Source organism: Stegastes partitus, unplaced genomic scaffold (genome assembly GCF_000690725.1).
Source record: "Stegastes partitus isolate 25-593 unplaced genomic scaffold, Stegastes_partitus-1.0.2 Scaffold278, whole genome shotgun sequence".
NCBI classification, from domain to species: Eukaryota; Metazoa; Chordata; class Actinopteri; family Pomacentridae; genus Stegastes; species Stegastes partitus.
The window spans coordinates 468,865-486,982 of record NW_007578009.1 but is presented as its reverse complement, the minus strand read 5'-3'; the positions used below and the strand labels follow the sequence as shown (position 1 = coordinate 486,982).

At 40.5% G+C, this 18,118-nt stretch overlaps 1 protein-coding gene across 3 annotated transcripts in view; it reads left to right on the top strand.

The window, feature by feature from the left end:
* Positions 1–6,598: 6,598 nt before the first annotated feature.
* Positions 6,599–18,118, top strand: part of clstn1 (calsyntenin 1) — a 37,871-nt gene continuing 26,351 nt past the window's right edge. For all 3 annotated transcript variants that reach the window (XM_008282597.1, XM_008282596.1, XM_008282595.1), the window contains exon 1: positions 6,599–6,836. In XM_008282597.1, coding sequence (XP_008280819.1) covers positions 6,755–6,836 — 82 coding nt within the window. In that variant the 5' untranslated portion in view covers positions 6,599–6,754. The remainder of the gene's footprint in view (positions 6,837–18,118) is intronic.

Here is an 18,118-nt window from a genome sequence, read left to right as displayed (position 1 = left end):
ACACTGTGCACAAAGACAACCTGAGTGTACTACTACTACTACTACTACTACTACTACTACTACTATTACTTATCATTTTCTTGCTATAGGTTGATACAACATCACAAATGAATCCTCTGAACTGCAAGAAGTTTCTTTGCTCCTGTCACATATTCACTCACTCTGGGCTCATTTTTACTGCAGCATAAACTTCTGCATCTCTATGGACGCTGCACAACCATCGCCAGAAGTAGCAAGAACTCAGAAATGTGTTTTGTGTAGTATAATAAAGTGAGAAGGTTATTAATCATTGTAAAAACAAAGAAAAAACAAGGTTCATTTCTTTAATGACTTGTTTTACAAAGATGGGGGAGACCAAATCCCGTCACTGGTGGACTGCTGGTCACAGCTTAGTCACTTATTTAGTTAAAGAATGTTTTAGTTAAAATATTCTAATTTTGGCAGATTTTTGTTTTTTTTAAAGGACATGTAGAATAAAGTCACTTTGATGTAATACCATGATTTTAAACTTGATTTTTTAAAAATTGAAACTACACTCTATACATTACTAAAGTTGAAAAAAGTTGAAAATCTGATGATTCTTTCCATTTTTACAGTTTCTGACTCTGATAAACATAATTTATGTGATTTTTGAAAATGTTTTTAGGGTGCAGAGGGTTAATCCACATAAACTTTTCGTGGTAGGTATAATTTGAGATTCCAACGTGGGAAATAACATTATTTTTATTCTATATTTTTTGGAAACAGTCAAAGAATTTGCTTGTGGATCTGTTTAGGTATGAACTGCTTAAAGGCTCTCTTCACCCGAATTGCATCTTTCAGTGAAGTCTTTGCATGCACGTCTGCACATAAGACGAGTCACTGGAGTTTTTAAATGCTGATAATCACTGATGCCCCACGGTATTAGAGTTTGGAATAAAACTCAGGGACAGATATGGTAGAAGCTGGGAAACATAAACTACAAGTGGCTCCAAAAATGATTGCTGGGACGAAGTAGAAAACTCACCAGCCCTAATTCATGAATGCTCCCCTGCAGGGTGAGAAAACGATCTTTAACCTCTACAGCGGTATACAAAAGAGAAGCACAAAGTGAGCACACATTTACAGCAGACAGTAAACCGTCACGTGTTAATGTGGTAATCCCTAAAGAGAAGGCTTTCACTCTCAGCAGTGGTTCGAGATGGTTCGGAGGAAGCGACACCTCTCTGAGTATTCACTGATGTCTCACACCTATCCACCAGAACCTCCTACTGCCTGTCATTGTACCCCAGAGAAATGATAATCACCTCTCTGTCCCTTCCCCAGGACGTCTGTGAGAGAGAGGGGGCTGCTGCTGCTGGTGGGGCTCCACTTTCTCTCGGCCACTTCATGCATTGCCAAACTGGAAACAAACAGGCATTGTGCTTCCACTGCCCTGGTGTCCATGAACTGTCTCTGTTTATAGACTCATCACTTTATTGTGGCCTCACACAACTATGCCCATTCTTTGTGGCTTCTCTGCGATGGCTGCAGCTCTCAGGACGGTGCTGAGGTCTAACGATTGGTCTTTATCTTTGTTTCCAAAACGTCTCTTACACTTTTTTTCTTCCAGGAAAGTAAACTGGAGAGTAAAATAAAATGAAACAATAATAACTCGTCTCACTTTTTAACCTGGCAAGCTTTTCCATGAAGGACCATTGACCTTTTCATCTCCCATTTTACAAAAAAAAAAGCTAATTAAAAATACATGTGCCTCAATTTGCATGAGTAGCAGCCATATCAAGGGTGCTCGGCTTGATGCAAATTTTAGCAAATGTAGATGCTCCCCGAAGTCATTCTCTGATTGCATCGCTTCCTCTTCTCCTTGGGGGTGCTATCTATATCTGAAGGTGTTGATTAGATAGCAGTCCCCACCCACCATTTGCAATTCGAGGCATTGCTGTTCTCACATTGCCGTGCACGTCTTTGCTGTTGTCATTATTCTGAGGGGTGAATATGGCGGTTAACTCGTAAAACGATCAATATGCTGTACAAGCTTCATTTTGCTGGGAGAGATTTTTTTTTACTGAAGGTCCCTCTGTGGAATAAAATTGAAATGAAAGCATGGATGTGCTTCAGATTTACAATTCCCATCGTGCATGTACGGACTTAAGGATTAAGCAACTTTTTGGCTTCAGAAAGCACATAAACATTTTCACACAATTTGTCACATTCTGGTGGAGCCATGTTGTTGAAATATCCATTTTTCCACACCCGGATTACACAACCAGGGGCCTGGAGGCGGCGTGCTCTCTGTCAGGGATGCCCCTCCACCCTGAGCATCTGTCTGGCTCTTTGACATAACTGAGGAGACTGATGTTTTCATGTCTCACATGTGGCTTTGGACTATTGATGACAGCCTGTGTGACCAGGGGCCAAACAAATAATCAGTTAAATTGCAAATCTAACAAGGTTTTCAAGCAAACTGAAGCTTTTTGTTGCATCCCCGAGCTTCGTCCGTTTCAATCAGCCATGCACTTCATGTCACGAGGATCAGTGAGAGCCCACTCTCCTCTCAGACCCTTTTGCAGCACCAGAAGGCATTTGGCCCTCAGTCTTAGTTTAGCCGTCTGTGCTAAAGGAGCTGCATGCTCCCACAATAACAGTATTGACGTCAGTGGCCACTGTTGAACACATGCTGCCTTCACGTCCTCCCCCTGAGCTCAGACTTCACACTACTTGTCGATCTGTCTTGAAATGGCTCCAAGGAAGAAACAAAAGCAGATCTTTATGGTTGACGGTAGTTTTATGGAAACGGGCTCTTAATAAATACAGTAAATACAGTTTATAAAAGACATTTTGATTTAGTTTGGCTTAAGCTGTATGTGTATCTGTAAATGCACCCATCAGACTTTGATCTCTCCTGCACTTATGTCTAGATTTGCCTCTAGTGCATATCACTCACAATTAAGGAACCACTCCAAAGGATGCTAATTAATGTTTTAAAAAATCATTTAGCTACTTCTTCTTATGTTGGCACCTGTCATACCCTAAATGCTACGATGCAATACCATATAATAAGCCCTGCACCATGGGTGCCCAATCCTGGTCCTCGAGAGCCCCTATCCAGCATGTTTTAGATGTTTCCCTCTTCCAACACACCTGATTCAAATGATCAGCTCATCATCAAGCTCTGCAGAAGCCTGATAACGATCCTGATCATTTGAATCAGGTGTGTTGGAAGAGGGAAACATCTAAAACATGCTGGATAGGGGCTCTGGAGGACCAGGATTGGGCACCCCTGCCCTATACTAATCCCATAGTGGAGAAATTTGCATTGTTACAGCAGCAAAGTAGATAAAATAATAATAAATATATATATATGTATATAAATACTAGTTCAGATTGACGTCAGAAATGCTGCACTGCTTGTTGTGCACAAGCATTCTTTAGCAAATTATATATGATGGACAACAAACAGTTCTGTAGGTAGCTTTCTTTTCTAAAATACATATATTTATTTTAACTGTCCACTTCTTTGTTTGCTTGAATCATCACTGTAGTGACTGACACTGGGGGATAATCACAGACCAGCAAAGTACGCTGATGCTGAGGAACATGTGCAGACTGTTTTTTCATGTTGCCTCTGAGATTTTGTTCGCAAACACAAAAGCTGGACTGTGTGCTTTTATTTAATCAACACAAAATGTTCCTTTTATCTGTTGTTTCGGGAGACCCCTGCAGACACAACCTGTGATTCCTTTAGACTGACACGAGGAGGGGAATTTTAGTTCTGATTGCTTGAAAACACCTCAAATTCAGCATCAACCACCAATTTATCTGTATTAGTATTGGTTTGACCATTTAAGCACTGAAAGTCTTTAAAGCATATAATGACGTAAAAGCAAAAGCGTATCTATTTTTGGCAGCTATGTTTATTTGATATCACATCGGGAATTGGAAGAAAACATAATTGACCTCCCATGTATTGTTGGATTAACCTGCTATGGGGCAAAAATGAGCTGCTGGGTTCTGATTAACTGAGCTTCCCTGCCTGGATCAGTTTTTATTTGCAGCAATTCAACTTTGCCACAAGGTCATTTGGTTAAATGCATTAATTTTGAAATCTGCATTTTAAACGCAAAGCTGAAATAATCTTTAAGATAGGGCAACGAAGTAATCTTTAATAAATTAATGAGCGTTGTGATTTAGTTGTGCATATTAACCCCCAAAATAAGATGAGCACAAACCTGCTGACACCTACGGTGAGCCGCAAGTGCAGCTTTGCTCCAGGACAGTAAATGCTAAATAAAAACTCATTATCTTGAGGTTGTTTTGTGTATTGATAGGTTGTAGCTGTCTGGTAGCTAAATGTTCCTTCACACGGCTCCTTTTGCATTGTGATTCATTCGCTGCATGTTGCATAAAACATGCCATGGACGACACAAGGATGCATAACAATGAAGGCTCCGCATCTTTTAGGCTGATGTGAAACAAGGAACCCCAGGCAATATCCGAATTTGAATTTGGCTAAATGTTGTGTAAACACCAAAGCTGTTGTTTCAGTGTCACAATAGAGCTGATGCTTCACTTAAATCTCTGAATCCAGCTGTTTCATGTCTTACGTTGCCACAATAATACATAATTGAAATTAAAATGAGGTTTTATTGCCACCAGACTTCATTATTTATCTTAGATAATCAATAGTATCAATAAAATCTTAAGTTGTCCAGTAAATAATGAGTTAGGTTTATCCTACAGGTTATATATCCTCAAGACTACAAAACTCAAATAGGAAAACTGTAGAGTTTCTTATCGAACCAAACATGCTTTATACAAAATAGATAAACTGTCAAATAGCAGAATTCTGTAGGACTTCATCTGAAAAAATAAAAATCCCACAAGACTTTTGGATTTCCAGGTCATATTTGAATCAGAATCAGCTTTATGGGCAAAGTAAGTGAACACAGAATAAAACACACATGCATTTAAAGAAGGGCAACAGGTCACTGAAGGAGGGTTTAACTTCTATGTACAATTATATACACACATCCAACTAAAGTTTGGTGCAAATATAGTTATTAAACAATAAATAGAAAGTTACTGACACCTTTTCATTGTGGATTATGGTAATATTTGAGACTTTCTAATTGTCAGATAGTCTAACTGAACCTCTTATCAGACGGCTTCTTTTGCATTGAGGTTCACTTGTTCCATGTCAGAGGAAACATGTCGTGGGCCACAGGAGAATGCACCACAGTGAAAACTGTCCTTTAGGCTGTTTGGCATGAGGACACTTGAAATGTACAAGTTTCAAACTGGATTTCTGCTGTTTCATCATCACAATACTGCTGATGCTTTAATTTGATTTGCTTTGTTGCCACCAAACCATATTATCATACACTGTACAAACTACTTACAGTAGATGGATGAAATACTAAACTGACATGTGACATTATGGTATGTGGTGTGTGATATCTGATACGTTCTGATTGTCAGGTAAGTAAACCTCCCCATCAGTCAATCGCATTGTAATTTGTAATAAGACATTTCATGGGCCAGACTGCAACAACGGCCCTGCTTTATTCACAACACACCTGATGCTTCATTTGATTTGTTTTACTGCCACCAAACTACATTATTATACATTACACAAACTATATAAATAGAGGTATGGGATATTATGGTATGTGGAGTGGAATATTTGATACATTCTGATTGTGAGGTAAGTAAACCCCCCATCAGTCTTTGGCAATGCAGTGAAACAGTGAAAACTCTGTGTCCTTTAGGCTGCTGGAAATAAGGAATCAAGAAATTTCAAATTGGATTTATGTTGTTTGAACTCATTTTTCTGTTCAGGAATGCAAGTAAATGACTATAATTTGACATCTTAATCAAGAAATGACAATGTGCTTTCTTATTTTTCACAGTTTTTTTGTAAAAAAGTACATTTGAAAATTCACAGAATACAATAATAATTCTATTTTAGCATTAAAAATATCATTTTTGGTTAAAGAGCTTCTACATACTGGTGTATCAACCATTGCAGAAACATAAAAAATGATTGTGATAATTACCAGTGCTGTTAATTTAGGGCACCGGTGGCATAAACCTTACATTGGTGGTGGTGCTATTAATGTGTTAAGCACTGTAGATAGAGATATTATTAAAAGGATTGTGATATTATGGTGTGTGGATGGTAATATTTGATATGTTCTGGTTGTCAGGTTAGTAAATCTCCCATTAGCCTTTTGCATGGTCACATAAAGTATGTCATGAAGACAAATTAGGACTCTGTATGCTTTGAGAAAACTGTTTTCTAATTTATTACTTGGTTTAGGCAAGTTTATGTCTCTTGTCACAGTACTTTTTATTTATATAGTACTTTTATTCTTTTCTTTTACATATAATGTTTTATTTAGAATTTCTTACATTTTGATTTCTATATTTATTGCCTGTTTTGGTATTGTTGTGTACCACAGTTTCATTCACCATGTCAAATTCCTTGTGTGTGTGAGCTCACTTGGCAATAAAAGCTTTGTGTATTCAGTGCGCTCGGACCTTCCCTCCCTCTGATTTCCGACGGCCCCTGAACGCGGCGCGCTGCAAAACTGCGAGAGAAGCGCTGATTGAAGAGCAGAGCGGCGGCGACGGCCATCTTAGAGCTACCGTGGTAACCGACACTCATCTCCTGGATTTTATTCTTTCTGCTGAGAGAAACACTCCGCCCGGCTGACGAGGGGACAAAATAAAAGGCTGACTTTGGACTTCGCCGTCGGTTGAACTCGAAGTCGGGATGCGGTTCCGAGGGAATAAACGATTTGCATCCGTTGTCGGACTGGTCCTCGGACTGTTGTGTGCGGTGGAGGCAGCTAAAGGTAACTAAGCTGGGATTTGTGTCCCGTTGTGTCCCGCTGTCGAGACAGGTTTCTTTGTGCGGTTTAAACAGAGGTGGAAAAACAGAGGGGGGAAAAAGAAAAAAGAGCCTTTCGGTCGTCTCCTTGAGAAAGAAGAAAGGTTAGCCGGGGCTGTGCGGTCCTGAGGGGGGGATGTTCAGTAACCTGTTCAGGGGATGGTCAGCTCCGCAGCGGAGGGATGTGGCGAAGTATCCCGCCGGGGGAGCAAGTGCACCCGGCGGTGTTCTGCGGCAGTTCTGGCGTTAAATTACACTTCATCACTTCATATTCCAACCGCTGTTATTATGTGCGTGTCACATTTAATCTTTACTAAGTGAGCTACTTAAACGAGACAATATCAAATCTGCGAAACGACCCCCTTCTGTCATCCGCATCGGTTCTATTTTTGGTCTCCTCTGCTCCAGTCGTGTTTTTATTCCGATTAAAAACACGCCTCACCCTCTGCAGAGTTTCTCTTTACTTGCTTGGTACTCCCTGTACTAATCTTGTTTTTTTTAAAAATACATTTGACTACACCTGAGTTGAGAAAATATGTTTCTTTACCCCCCTTTTTTTATTAGTATTTTTTTATTATCTTCCATTCAGTGCAGTTCCACCACACAGGTTTATTCCTCCATCAGCAGGCCTGGTACTTGGGTTTGGCAACACTGTGGTCGCACCAGGATGGAAGCTTGCTTGGCTACGCATTGCAGATCCTCTTCACATGTCCCCTGTTTTTGTCGGTGGATTTAAAAAATTGATGTGCTGTGTGTGTGTAGATATTAAAAAAAACCCTCTCAGTAGGTGCTTATGAGAACAAGAACTGAAAGTGCATCTTCTTTTGCAACGTCACCCATGGACACAGTGAGCAGAAACATGGCTTTATTTGCTGCAGGGCGGTCCACCTCCCTCCTCACAGCAGCAGCAGCCAGCTCCCTGCTCAGATATGGAAACCATCACTGCATGGATTTATACACCGTGTTTCGCTCAATCCACTCACTGAGCTTCCTGGTTCTGGGTGTGGAAAAGGCAGGTGCATGTTAGTCAGGGGTCACACCACGACTGCTGGAGGCCGGCGTGCTGTTGTCTTTTAACGTTACACCCAATACCGTGAACAATGTGATCTACAGAAATGATTCTAGCTGTATATTCCCATGTCATTCAGTTGAGAATGTGCGCTAAAATCATGTCTTTTTTAACAATCAAAAAGGGGGTTAAAAAAAAAACAGGCCTGTGTCAGTTTGTCCTGGGTGCTGTGTGAATGTGACTTCTCGTGTTGTGGCCAAGTGTGTGTACAAAGTGCACCTGCTGCTATTCCTGCTCTTATCAGCAAAGCAAACCTGTGAAATGACCATCTTGGCGAGGGCTTATCTTTCTACTAAACCAAGGGTTACTCGGTTATTTTGTGCACCACCTCTTGCCACCCTGCACCACTCCAGCTCTGTGTTTTCGTGGCGTATTGTTGATCTTTTCTTGTTACCCGCCATCTCGCAGCACACGAGAAAGCAGAAATACTATTCACTTGTGGGTTTTTTTTAATCTAAGTGGTTTCTCTGTTTTGGATGTTTACTACAGAAACGGATTGAGAGCAATACATTCAGGTGAATTTACAAGGACGGACAAAGGATGTCGTGGTTTGCGACAATGACTGTAATCAACATTTACGTGGCTATGACAGACCTCACAGGATCTTTTGACAAATTATGATTTAGACACACATGAAATCCTCGACTGTATGATTATTCCAGCACCAGCAAAGCAATGCCAGTGTGTGCAAAGCCTTGGTAAACACAGATCATCTCCTGTTGAAACTTCAAAGCATTGCAGATTTTCAACTCACTGCTTTTATTGTCTACCACGTTGTTTTTAGTAGACATATCTGGATTTGTTCATTATGGTTTTTGTTGCTGGTTTTCAAGGTCTCGCCCATGTCATTTGTTTCTTTCTCCGGAGCAGCTGCTGGGTGTCCTCATGTTCTGGAGTCAAACATTAGATCTGCTGGGATGCATGAGCTTCCTCAGTGTGCACAATCAGACAAAGGAAAAGCTGGCCGCTGGGAAGTTTCTTTGCTCATTCATCACTGAATTAAGTAATTCTAGGCGAACAAATTGGATGCCCTGCTTTGTGTGCTGCTGAGTTAACATATGCGCTCCTCTCCTCACATGACTGGGACATATTACATGTCAGGCGTTAGAGTTTCCTCCTGAGCTTCCTAATCTTGCCTGGAGAAGCCTTGCATTGATTCTCTGAAAATTGCATGTCAGTTGCAGCCGCAGCAATGTATCGGATCAATATATTTCTTTTTAAAATGAAATCTCTTGGCCAGTCACGCCTCTGAGATTGCTCCTTAATAACAATCTCAATAAAATATTTGATTTATTTTCAGTTTATATGACAAAGCTACAACAATTAATCGATTAGTTGTCGACTATGAAACTGTTCTGCAGCTATTTTGATAATAAGTTCTCTGATTCCAGCTTTTTAAATTTGCATATTTTCTAAATAGTTTCCCTCCTCTATGACAGTAAACTGAGTATCTTTGGTTTGTGGACCAAAGAAGACATTTGAGGACATCATTTTTAGCTTTGGGAAACACCGATCAAAATGTTTCACTCTTTTCTGACCAAACAACCTATCGATTCAAAACAACCAACACATTAGTTGTTAGTTAAAGCCCTGTATGACTTACAATGCAAACAAAATAAACATTTATGCTTTAAAATATACTTGAAGATTAGAATTTTCCTAAATAGCCATCAAATATTGCTTATTATATCCACAAATTGATCATGTTTATGTATAAAGCTGTCGTCTACACTCTTGATTGAAGGCTTCTAACTAAAGCGCCACTTCAAAAAGCAATATTGCTTGAAACCTCTTGCCTGGCTTATGAAACTCTCTCATCTCAAATAGGTCAGTTGATTGCAGCTTTCCAAAAACCAAAGTGAAGGATGACTTCTGTCAGTGCCCTGGTTGACCCTGAAGAAATAAGCATTCTCACATTTTCTGTATGCCGCTACACACTCTCAATTGAGCCCATTTCAAGCTTTCAAACTGCCAATGATCTGTGTGACGTATGTCATCTTGTAATGTTATGGCAAACGGCAAGTATGTGGATGCACAGCTGACAATGACCGCTTTGTTTGCCTCTTCAATGCAGCTCGAGTAACAATGCTGTATGGCATTGTTCAGTGTTGGTTTACAGACTTGTTTTTCATGAGAAATAGCTGAATTACATATCAACATCAGCCGTAGCTCATGACAGAAAATGTGAGGGATAGAGGTACTTCTAAAATGTCTCCCCAATGCTTCAGCTTCACATGTTTCTCTTTGAACATGTCAGGTCTTGATCAACTTTTCGAATGATATAGAAGATGTCAGCTGTCACGAGTGCGTCACTCACCGATAGAACACATTTGATGTTCAGTGATCTGCTCGATGTATTCCACAGTGTCTCATCACTACAAGATTCACAGCTTCAACATCAGTCCTCAAACACAGATTTAACTAAGAGTGACTCAGACAGCATAAACCTTTGCTGCGTCACCCTTATTTGATGGCAGACATGATTTTTTATATACTTCAGTTCTGGCCAGGATTAGTAAGACTTCAAATTTTTTGCGAAACTACCACTATCCAAGCTGAGCGATGACCATATGCTATTATACTGTCATACTACCGATAAATAGTTGCCATCAAAATGTGTGGGACTGGCCAGAGTTGTCATTTGCACATGCTGTCAACATTTCCACGAGTTATGTTAGTCACCATCAAATATACTATGCCTACAAGATATTGGAAACCACTTGCAGAGAAACTGTGTGAAATAATTAAAAACCAAAATGAATAACTTTTGTCAGATTTAGCCAAATATGCTTAGATGAAAGTAAAAGTGGAGGAATTGTTGTAATGATTGAATTCTAAAACGGTTGGAAATTAGTTCAGGCATAAATGAGTACAATGTGGGGGGGAAATATGCCTTTATACCTCGTGATGCAGGATTTAAGAGTCACAGAGTGCCCTGTAAATGCCTGCCTGGTGGTGCAATCCACAGTTGAACCTAATCATTTGGGTCATGGCTTACACCAGATTTCATTGAAGTGTAATATGTATTTTTTGAGATGTGATTACCTCAGTCCGGATTGCTGCAACAAAGTGGGATTTAAAGCTAAACGCTGCCTCTGTGGAGCCTCATACGAACCGCTAACATGTTACCCTGCATTGCCCTGAATAACAGTTTACTTGCCCTATACAGAAGCTCTGCTCCGACAAGTTTACGCTTACATTTTCTGCAGTATTTATTCAGAGATTTCTCAGAGGAACAATAGGCTTTTAGGCCCAGACGCCGGGGTTTGGCATCTTGACGGAGCACGTCACAGTGCAGTCACTGTTCGAAGGATCACAGCTCAAGCTCCTCAAGAATGTGTATATGAGATAATCCCCTGAAAGTGCTAAGATGTTGGAGCATTTTCGATTTGGTAGTTTGCCACTTAGGCCATGAGAACACTGGACTCAATTTGAGGTCGGCGGTGACTTTCCTCTCATTGTAGCCTTTACGAGTTGAATGGAGTCAGTGAACTGTCAAGAATGGGTCATTCAGTTGTGAATATTAAGTTGGCCAGATGACTGAGGAGTTGTGTCAGGCCACCGAGAAAGGAGTCTGTGCTCACGTTAAACCCGTGGTCATGTTGTTTTGCACGAGGTATGAAAACACAGATCTGAGAAAGTATCAGAATGTACATCTGTTTAATTAATTTATCCTTGTATAGTGAAAACACTTAAAAGTTAATTTACTTTCATGCTTAATACGTATATTTGTATTCGAAAATAATATTGCAAGAAACCACACAGGTATACAACAAATGTAACAGGAAAAATATCCCTTATCCTCACTGAAATACCATAATTGAAACCGAATGCCTTAATTCATAAAGTTAATAGCCACTGGTGAATATCCCACTGTGTTATTTCTGTGAACAAAGTGTAATAAAAGCCAGAGTATACAGTTTTTAATTCAGCTCATATCTGCAGCTCATCTGGCTGCGTTACCTCCTCCCCTGACTCTTATTGCTTCCAGGAGAAATAAAATGGCACTGCAGAGCTATTCGCATTCGGGCGTGTTCACATTAAGATTCAGGTTCCTTGGGAAACAGGTAACCAGAGAGCACTTCACCTGCCGCAGGTCAGCTTCATCCGAGCGCCTGTGCGAGAGCTCCGTCCGTCTCACTCTCGCTTTTTTTTGTCGCTCTCACTGGACCTTTTGTGCTGCTCACACAGAGAGGTGATTGAGTTGCGTTCAAGACTCTGTGCCTCCCAACCCCCTCTTCAGAGGAACGTTATGGTCGTCCAGGGTGTGTTCGCTCTGTCGGGCGCTTGTGAGTGCGTAGAGGACAAACAAATGTTGGTGCCTGGCAAGGAAACTGAGAGGCTCTCCTGTGTGCGCAGGGTGTTTAGGGAGCGAGGGCCCCTGAGGTCTGGGCTTCCTTTGAGGGTCTTAGAGCTTCTGAGAACAGTCCCCAGTCTGTGATGGAAGTGGCCTGCGTCAACAAGCTCAGGAGCTTGTAAGGCAAGACAAACACAGAAGTGTGCCCACTGTTTCAGACCGTGAGCAGATTGTTCATTGATTATTCCTGGTCCACAGAATTAAGAGAACCACTTGCGAGCATAATTGAAGTCGTTCCTTGACTCAGATTTGCATGCATCACATACCTTCACCTATTTGGCTGCAGCTTCTGTTCGTCTCTGCTGGATATCTGTGTCTAACTTAAACAAGGTTCAAAGCCGCCTCGTACTAAACTACCTGGAAGGCACCTTTCAGTTGTTGAAAGCACACCGGTCTACCAGGAACGCAGAATTATTCAATAGTTATGAATTAGTACAAAGCTGAAGTTGCATATTGCTGACATACGCTGACGCCGTGGGTATTAAATGGTGCATTTAGCATATTTTTCAGTATTTTTGTTTTCACAGTTTAAGCTCTTCAGAATTTTCTCCCTGGAACACCTCAAGGGCTGACTATCGTCTTAGCGCAGACGCTCCCTTCTTCAGTTTACTGCTGCAGCTATTGGAACGGATATCAACAACCCGGCAACAGTGTGGCTTTATTTAGTCTCAAACAACAACAAGACAGTCTGCGCACTCTGCTTGTTGACCGTGCTGCCACTTTTGGTGCCTGTGATTGGCATGTTTTGCTACTAATTTTTAATTTATTTATAATTCTTGGTCATCAAACATTTGCACTGACTGATTATTTAGTATATTTCATCAAACCGCCTTCAACAGCTGCTTAGTATGTGGTAGATGAGTAGGAGATGTCTTTAACCATGTCCAAGAATCTAACACGGAATCTCAAATGGAAATGATGGGTGCAAACAGATATGTGAAATATTGCTGCAGTGAATAGCTCAGTGTTGCTCAGTGGTGACTGGAGTGTAGTAGAGCTTCACATTTGCATGTAATCAAAGGCTGGTGAAGGCCAGCAGGCTGCCGGCCATCAAACGTAAAATATGAGGTAAATTGATGAAGCAGCGCTCCACAGCACGTCACAGACCCGACACGTGACAGCAACATCGTCATTACACAACGAGTCCTGAGAGGTTCCCAAGCATTAGGAGGTTTCATCTGATAATTACAGGCTGATCATCTGCTGCGACGTTTCTGCTACAGTCTGGACAGCTGCGCCGCATTTCTCTGGTTGTGTAGGGTGAACAGCAGTGTGTGGATGGTGTAGTTTCATTTTATTTGGTTTGATCACTAGTGGCGATAAAGTTTATACAGTAGCTGGACACGTTTTACAGTTTTGGCATGTGGTCAAGATCAAGATATACTTTATTATCCCTTGGGGAAATGTGTCTTGGGCTTAGAGTTACTGCCATATCAGTGTTGGGGATGTAGCAAGATTATATTCGCCCTTTGTGAAGATGAGGCATCCCAGCGGTGGCATGGATGGAGAGCCAGGGTACAGGCGGCCTATTGAGTGTCAGGATTACCAGAACCTATTGTGGCTCTTACACTCTCACAGGAAGTATTTCATCACGGTTAATAGGTCAAACTGTATAGGTTAGGCTTCAATAAAAGCGCTAGGCAACCATTATGGGGCTTTGTCTTTGTGTCCATGTGAATAGTCAATATGTTACCCCATTCTCTTGGCGTTGTGAAAGAAGTCTGTGGTGGCGTCATGCTGTTTAATATGTGCCTCCACGGAAAATTTGTGAATCCTGAAAGATTGTTTTGTGTTGTTGATTTTGGTCCGATTTAGGAGAAAACCCACAGAAGAACTGTGTTTCTATGCAAAGATCTGATCTATTAAGCCTTCACTATACAAAACTGTTTTTGTCCTGTGGCTAAATCAGTTGCAAGGCAAAAGTCGCAGTGGTAATTGCTCTGGACAACAAAAGGTTTTGCATCAAAGAGGACTTTTCTTCTCGCTAAAACATGGTGCACTCTCCACTGACTAAAAGTTCAGGCAATGTTTGTGAGTGACTGATGTGGGAATAAGTACTGGCTAGCCTGCTCTCATCATAAGCTTTGCAGTGTCAGTGATCCTGACTGTTGCATCGATTACTGACATCACAGTTACTCAGCATGATTTAAAGCCCGCATGATTTTTTTCATACACACCTCAGAGAGTGGAAGAAACCATTCACTCTTAATTTGGAACAACAGCCGGTAGAAAATAGTGGAGAGAGCTGTTCAGTAGATGAATCAACGCAACACAAACCTGCACACACAGTAAAACCAAGCTGCTTTGACCCTGCTCTCTCCAAAATATTCCTTATTTCTGCCTCTATTTATCATTTGGATATCTCAAAAGAGAGATCCCAGGTGTTGGTGGAGTATCTTTGCATCGTGGTTTCATGCTCATCTCTATACATACGCAGTAAAAACTTGGCTTGTTTTAGCCCGGCGTCATTGCTTTGTCTGATGTCTTGCTTATTGCTTGACCTTGTCAGTGAATGAAATAGACGCAGCCCATTATTGGATTAAATGTCATTGGCTTTATTTGCTGTGTAACAGGATTGCATACCACTCCCGTGTTGCTGTGTTGCCAGGCTCTGGGCGCGTCCAGTAGCCCACCATCTGTGCACCTATAGTAGCTGCTTGATATGTGTGTTTGTCCCCAGCTTCTGTCACATTCATTTCTCAAAGGCTTCCTAAAGGATTTGATTTTTCCGGTGTCTGCCACACTGGGGCTTAATGTGGGTTTTTTGTGCTGGATATAGAATAAAATAGTTGAATTTGTTTTTGTATTCTTCAGCTCGATGCTGTTAAAAAAAACTGCATTGCATGGTTTTTAATGAATGTTTTTTCTGAGCAGGGGATAGCACTGTCTGGATAATATTAATTATTTAGCAAGAGACAAAGATTGGAGCCGGTATATCTTTGTATTTATATCCCAACTCACCATCTAATATTTATTTTGAGGCCAATGACTTTCTTATGCTCGGAATAGGAATGTGAAGGACTGTGGTCTGTTTTTCATTGTCTGCAACGGTTTCTTTATTTTTATGTTTCTGTTCACCACTCTGCACTCGAACAAGAAAAATTAAATGAGGTTAATGATGCACCATCCTTATTGTTTGCTGCTCAAGGCCTCATAAAATCACTATAAAGGCTTTGTCTTTTTATTCAGCTGTTATATTCCATATATAGAAATCGTATATTTAGTTGCTGTGATGTCGGAGACAAATTCTCACAGAAATATTGTGCCCAGCTCCCTGTTAACTTTGAAGTCTGCTTTGGAAGAAATATTTTCTTCAGACTGCTAAATGTGCATTTTTACTTGGAACAACTTTGCCTCATGTGGAAAATTAGGGCCTAAGATTTCTTTTTATAATTTGTTGTGGAATAATTAATCACAGAATGTCTGTCATTTATTGAGATAGATAATCAACATCCTAAATTTAGAAATGTTATTTAAAAGAATATTTTTGAGGTCTTGTGATGGGCATTTCTCACTATTTTGTGTTGTTTAATAAATTCAACATAAACTAATGGAATAATTGATGATTCATATAGTTTCTAATATCATTTAGCAACATATTGTGACTCATGAGATTCATTTTACTCGAAGATTAATGTGACAAGACAGTATGCCAGTTCATCAGTATAATGTTGATCAAAAGGAGTTGCAGCTTTCCCCTAAATGTTTCACTTTGATGTGAGTAAAGGACTGAGTCTGCAGGTTCTAATTGTGTTGGTAGTGACTATGCATCCTATGAGATGGATTGGTTCCCTAATTAAGTTAAGTTAAGAAAATGGCATCCTTCCAGGCTGAATATCCTCTGTGCCGCAGCAGCAAGCCCCTCTCAGACTTATTTCTCAATCCTAAGTCCTAAAGCCTCTCCTCTTAAAACCTCTCGTCCCGCCCCTACAACACGTACTCTTTTCCTTCTAATCATATAAATTATATTATATAAGGAATAAAACTAGTATGTAACAAATGACACAGAACCCAAGAATATTGTGTCTGAGTTTGTGCAAATCATGTCTTTGTTTCACTGTGTGAAATATTGTCTGTGAACAAGTCACTGCATAACAAATGTTCTCTCCATTCACTGCAGACTTGCAGGGGGATGATGAAGATATCTTGCCAAAAGGGCCTTGTTGGCAATTTCACGCAATGTATATCAGAATTTCAGGCTTTGAATAAAGTAATGTTTTAGATTTCATTTCACAAGAGGTGGCTGTGAATGAATAGGCTTTGATTTCAACAGCAACGCACGGCAACAGTGCAGTTTGAGTTTGTCTCAGGCCTTCCAGGTCTGCCTCTTCTGTCCTCATACCTACACTTGGATGTGTCACATTTTTCAACAGCTTGCCATCTGTGAGCATATCTGCATTCACTCTTGTTTGACTCGGTCTGCGCTGCCAATCTCAGACTGTTGTTGGGAATTGGTCTTGTTTGTCAGACTTTGCTTGGCTTCACATCACAAACTTTATTGGCTGTGACAGAGTAGCCTGACCAAATACCACATTTAGTTTTAGCTGTGTGAGCAGGCATTTAGTTAGTGTGCTTGTTTGCGGAGGATGAAATGCAAACTCTAAAGTAAAACTCTTGAAGAATTTCCCATAGGTCAGTGTGAAGATTCGTGCTGCACAAATGGGCATAGTGCTTTTTAAATAAAGGGAAATAACATTTAAAGCAGACAAGAATGTCACCAGCAAACAGCTGTCTCGGTTGGTTTATCTGTTTTTATTAGTTATAATTAGGCTGAGATGTTTTTCATAAACATGCAGGCACTTTGAGAATCCTGTTTGATGTTGTGCCATTCATTACTGGTTCAGTGCGTCTCGGTGCTGAATGCCATGAAAGACTCGTGGATAAATGTGAGGCCCACATGTGACCTAGCTAACAGTAACTGTGATTCTGTGCAAGCTAAAGCAGATTATTGTAGTAGTCTGGCCTGGCAATCTGTCTAAAGACATTCACAGCACTTCAGGTCACGAGATGCTTAGCAAAGACGATTTATTGGGCATGATCAATTGCAAATTACTGGCAAGCACATCGACTCTGGAATTAACATGCAGATTAACCACGACTCTAAAGTGATATGAAGTCTTGCTTCTGAGCAGCGAATATTTGTGTTAGAGTCAGTGAAACCTTTTTTATTTTGGCAAGGTCCCACTTTTTGAGTCAGTATTGCATTAACCTTTAAAATCACGTTGTTTTGCAGAAGGTGGTATAGGCGATATCAAATTGCAATCATCATGCTGCATTCTTGTCCTTGCTAATCAGTCTGAACAACAGACTTTTTCAGCTTGGGCCCATCATTCTCCCCTGATTGTCTTGTCATTGCTAATAAATGCAGAGAAGTGCCTCCAAAAGCATGTATAGTAAAGAAAGTGACAGCAGACAAACTGCTAAGACGGACAAATCTGTCTCAACAGTGTTTTTGACAAGGACCTAGCGATTGTAACTCAATACCATTATTTAATGTTGCAGCCATTTCAGCGTTGTTAATTGCTGTTAATTTAATGCTGTAGGGCTTATTTCTTAGTTGGTGCATTGTGACAAATTTCAATCTTCAGTGTGAGGCTATCTCTGTAAGAACTATTTTCGGGGTAATTCATTAGAATGCCCAACGTCACACCAATCCTGTGCAAGTAGCATGTAATTAATTCCACTGATTGTGTAATCACTGAGAATTAAACTAAATTATATGATGACACAAATGCAAGCAATTTGCTTCGCTGAAATTGGATTTGGCAGACTGACATTTAATGTCATCCCAAAACATCTACATCATTTATTTATGCTTTTG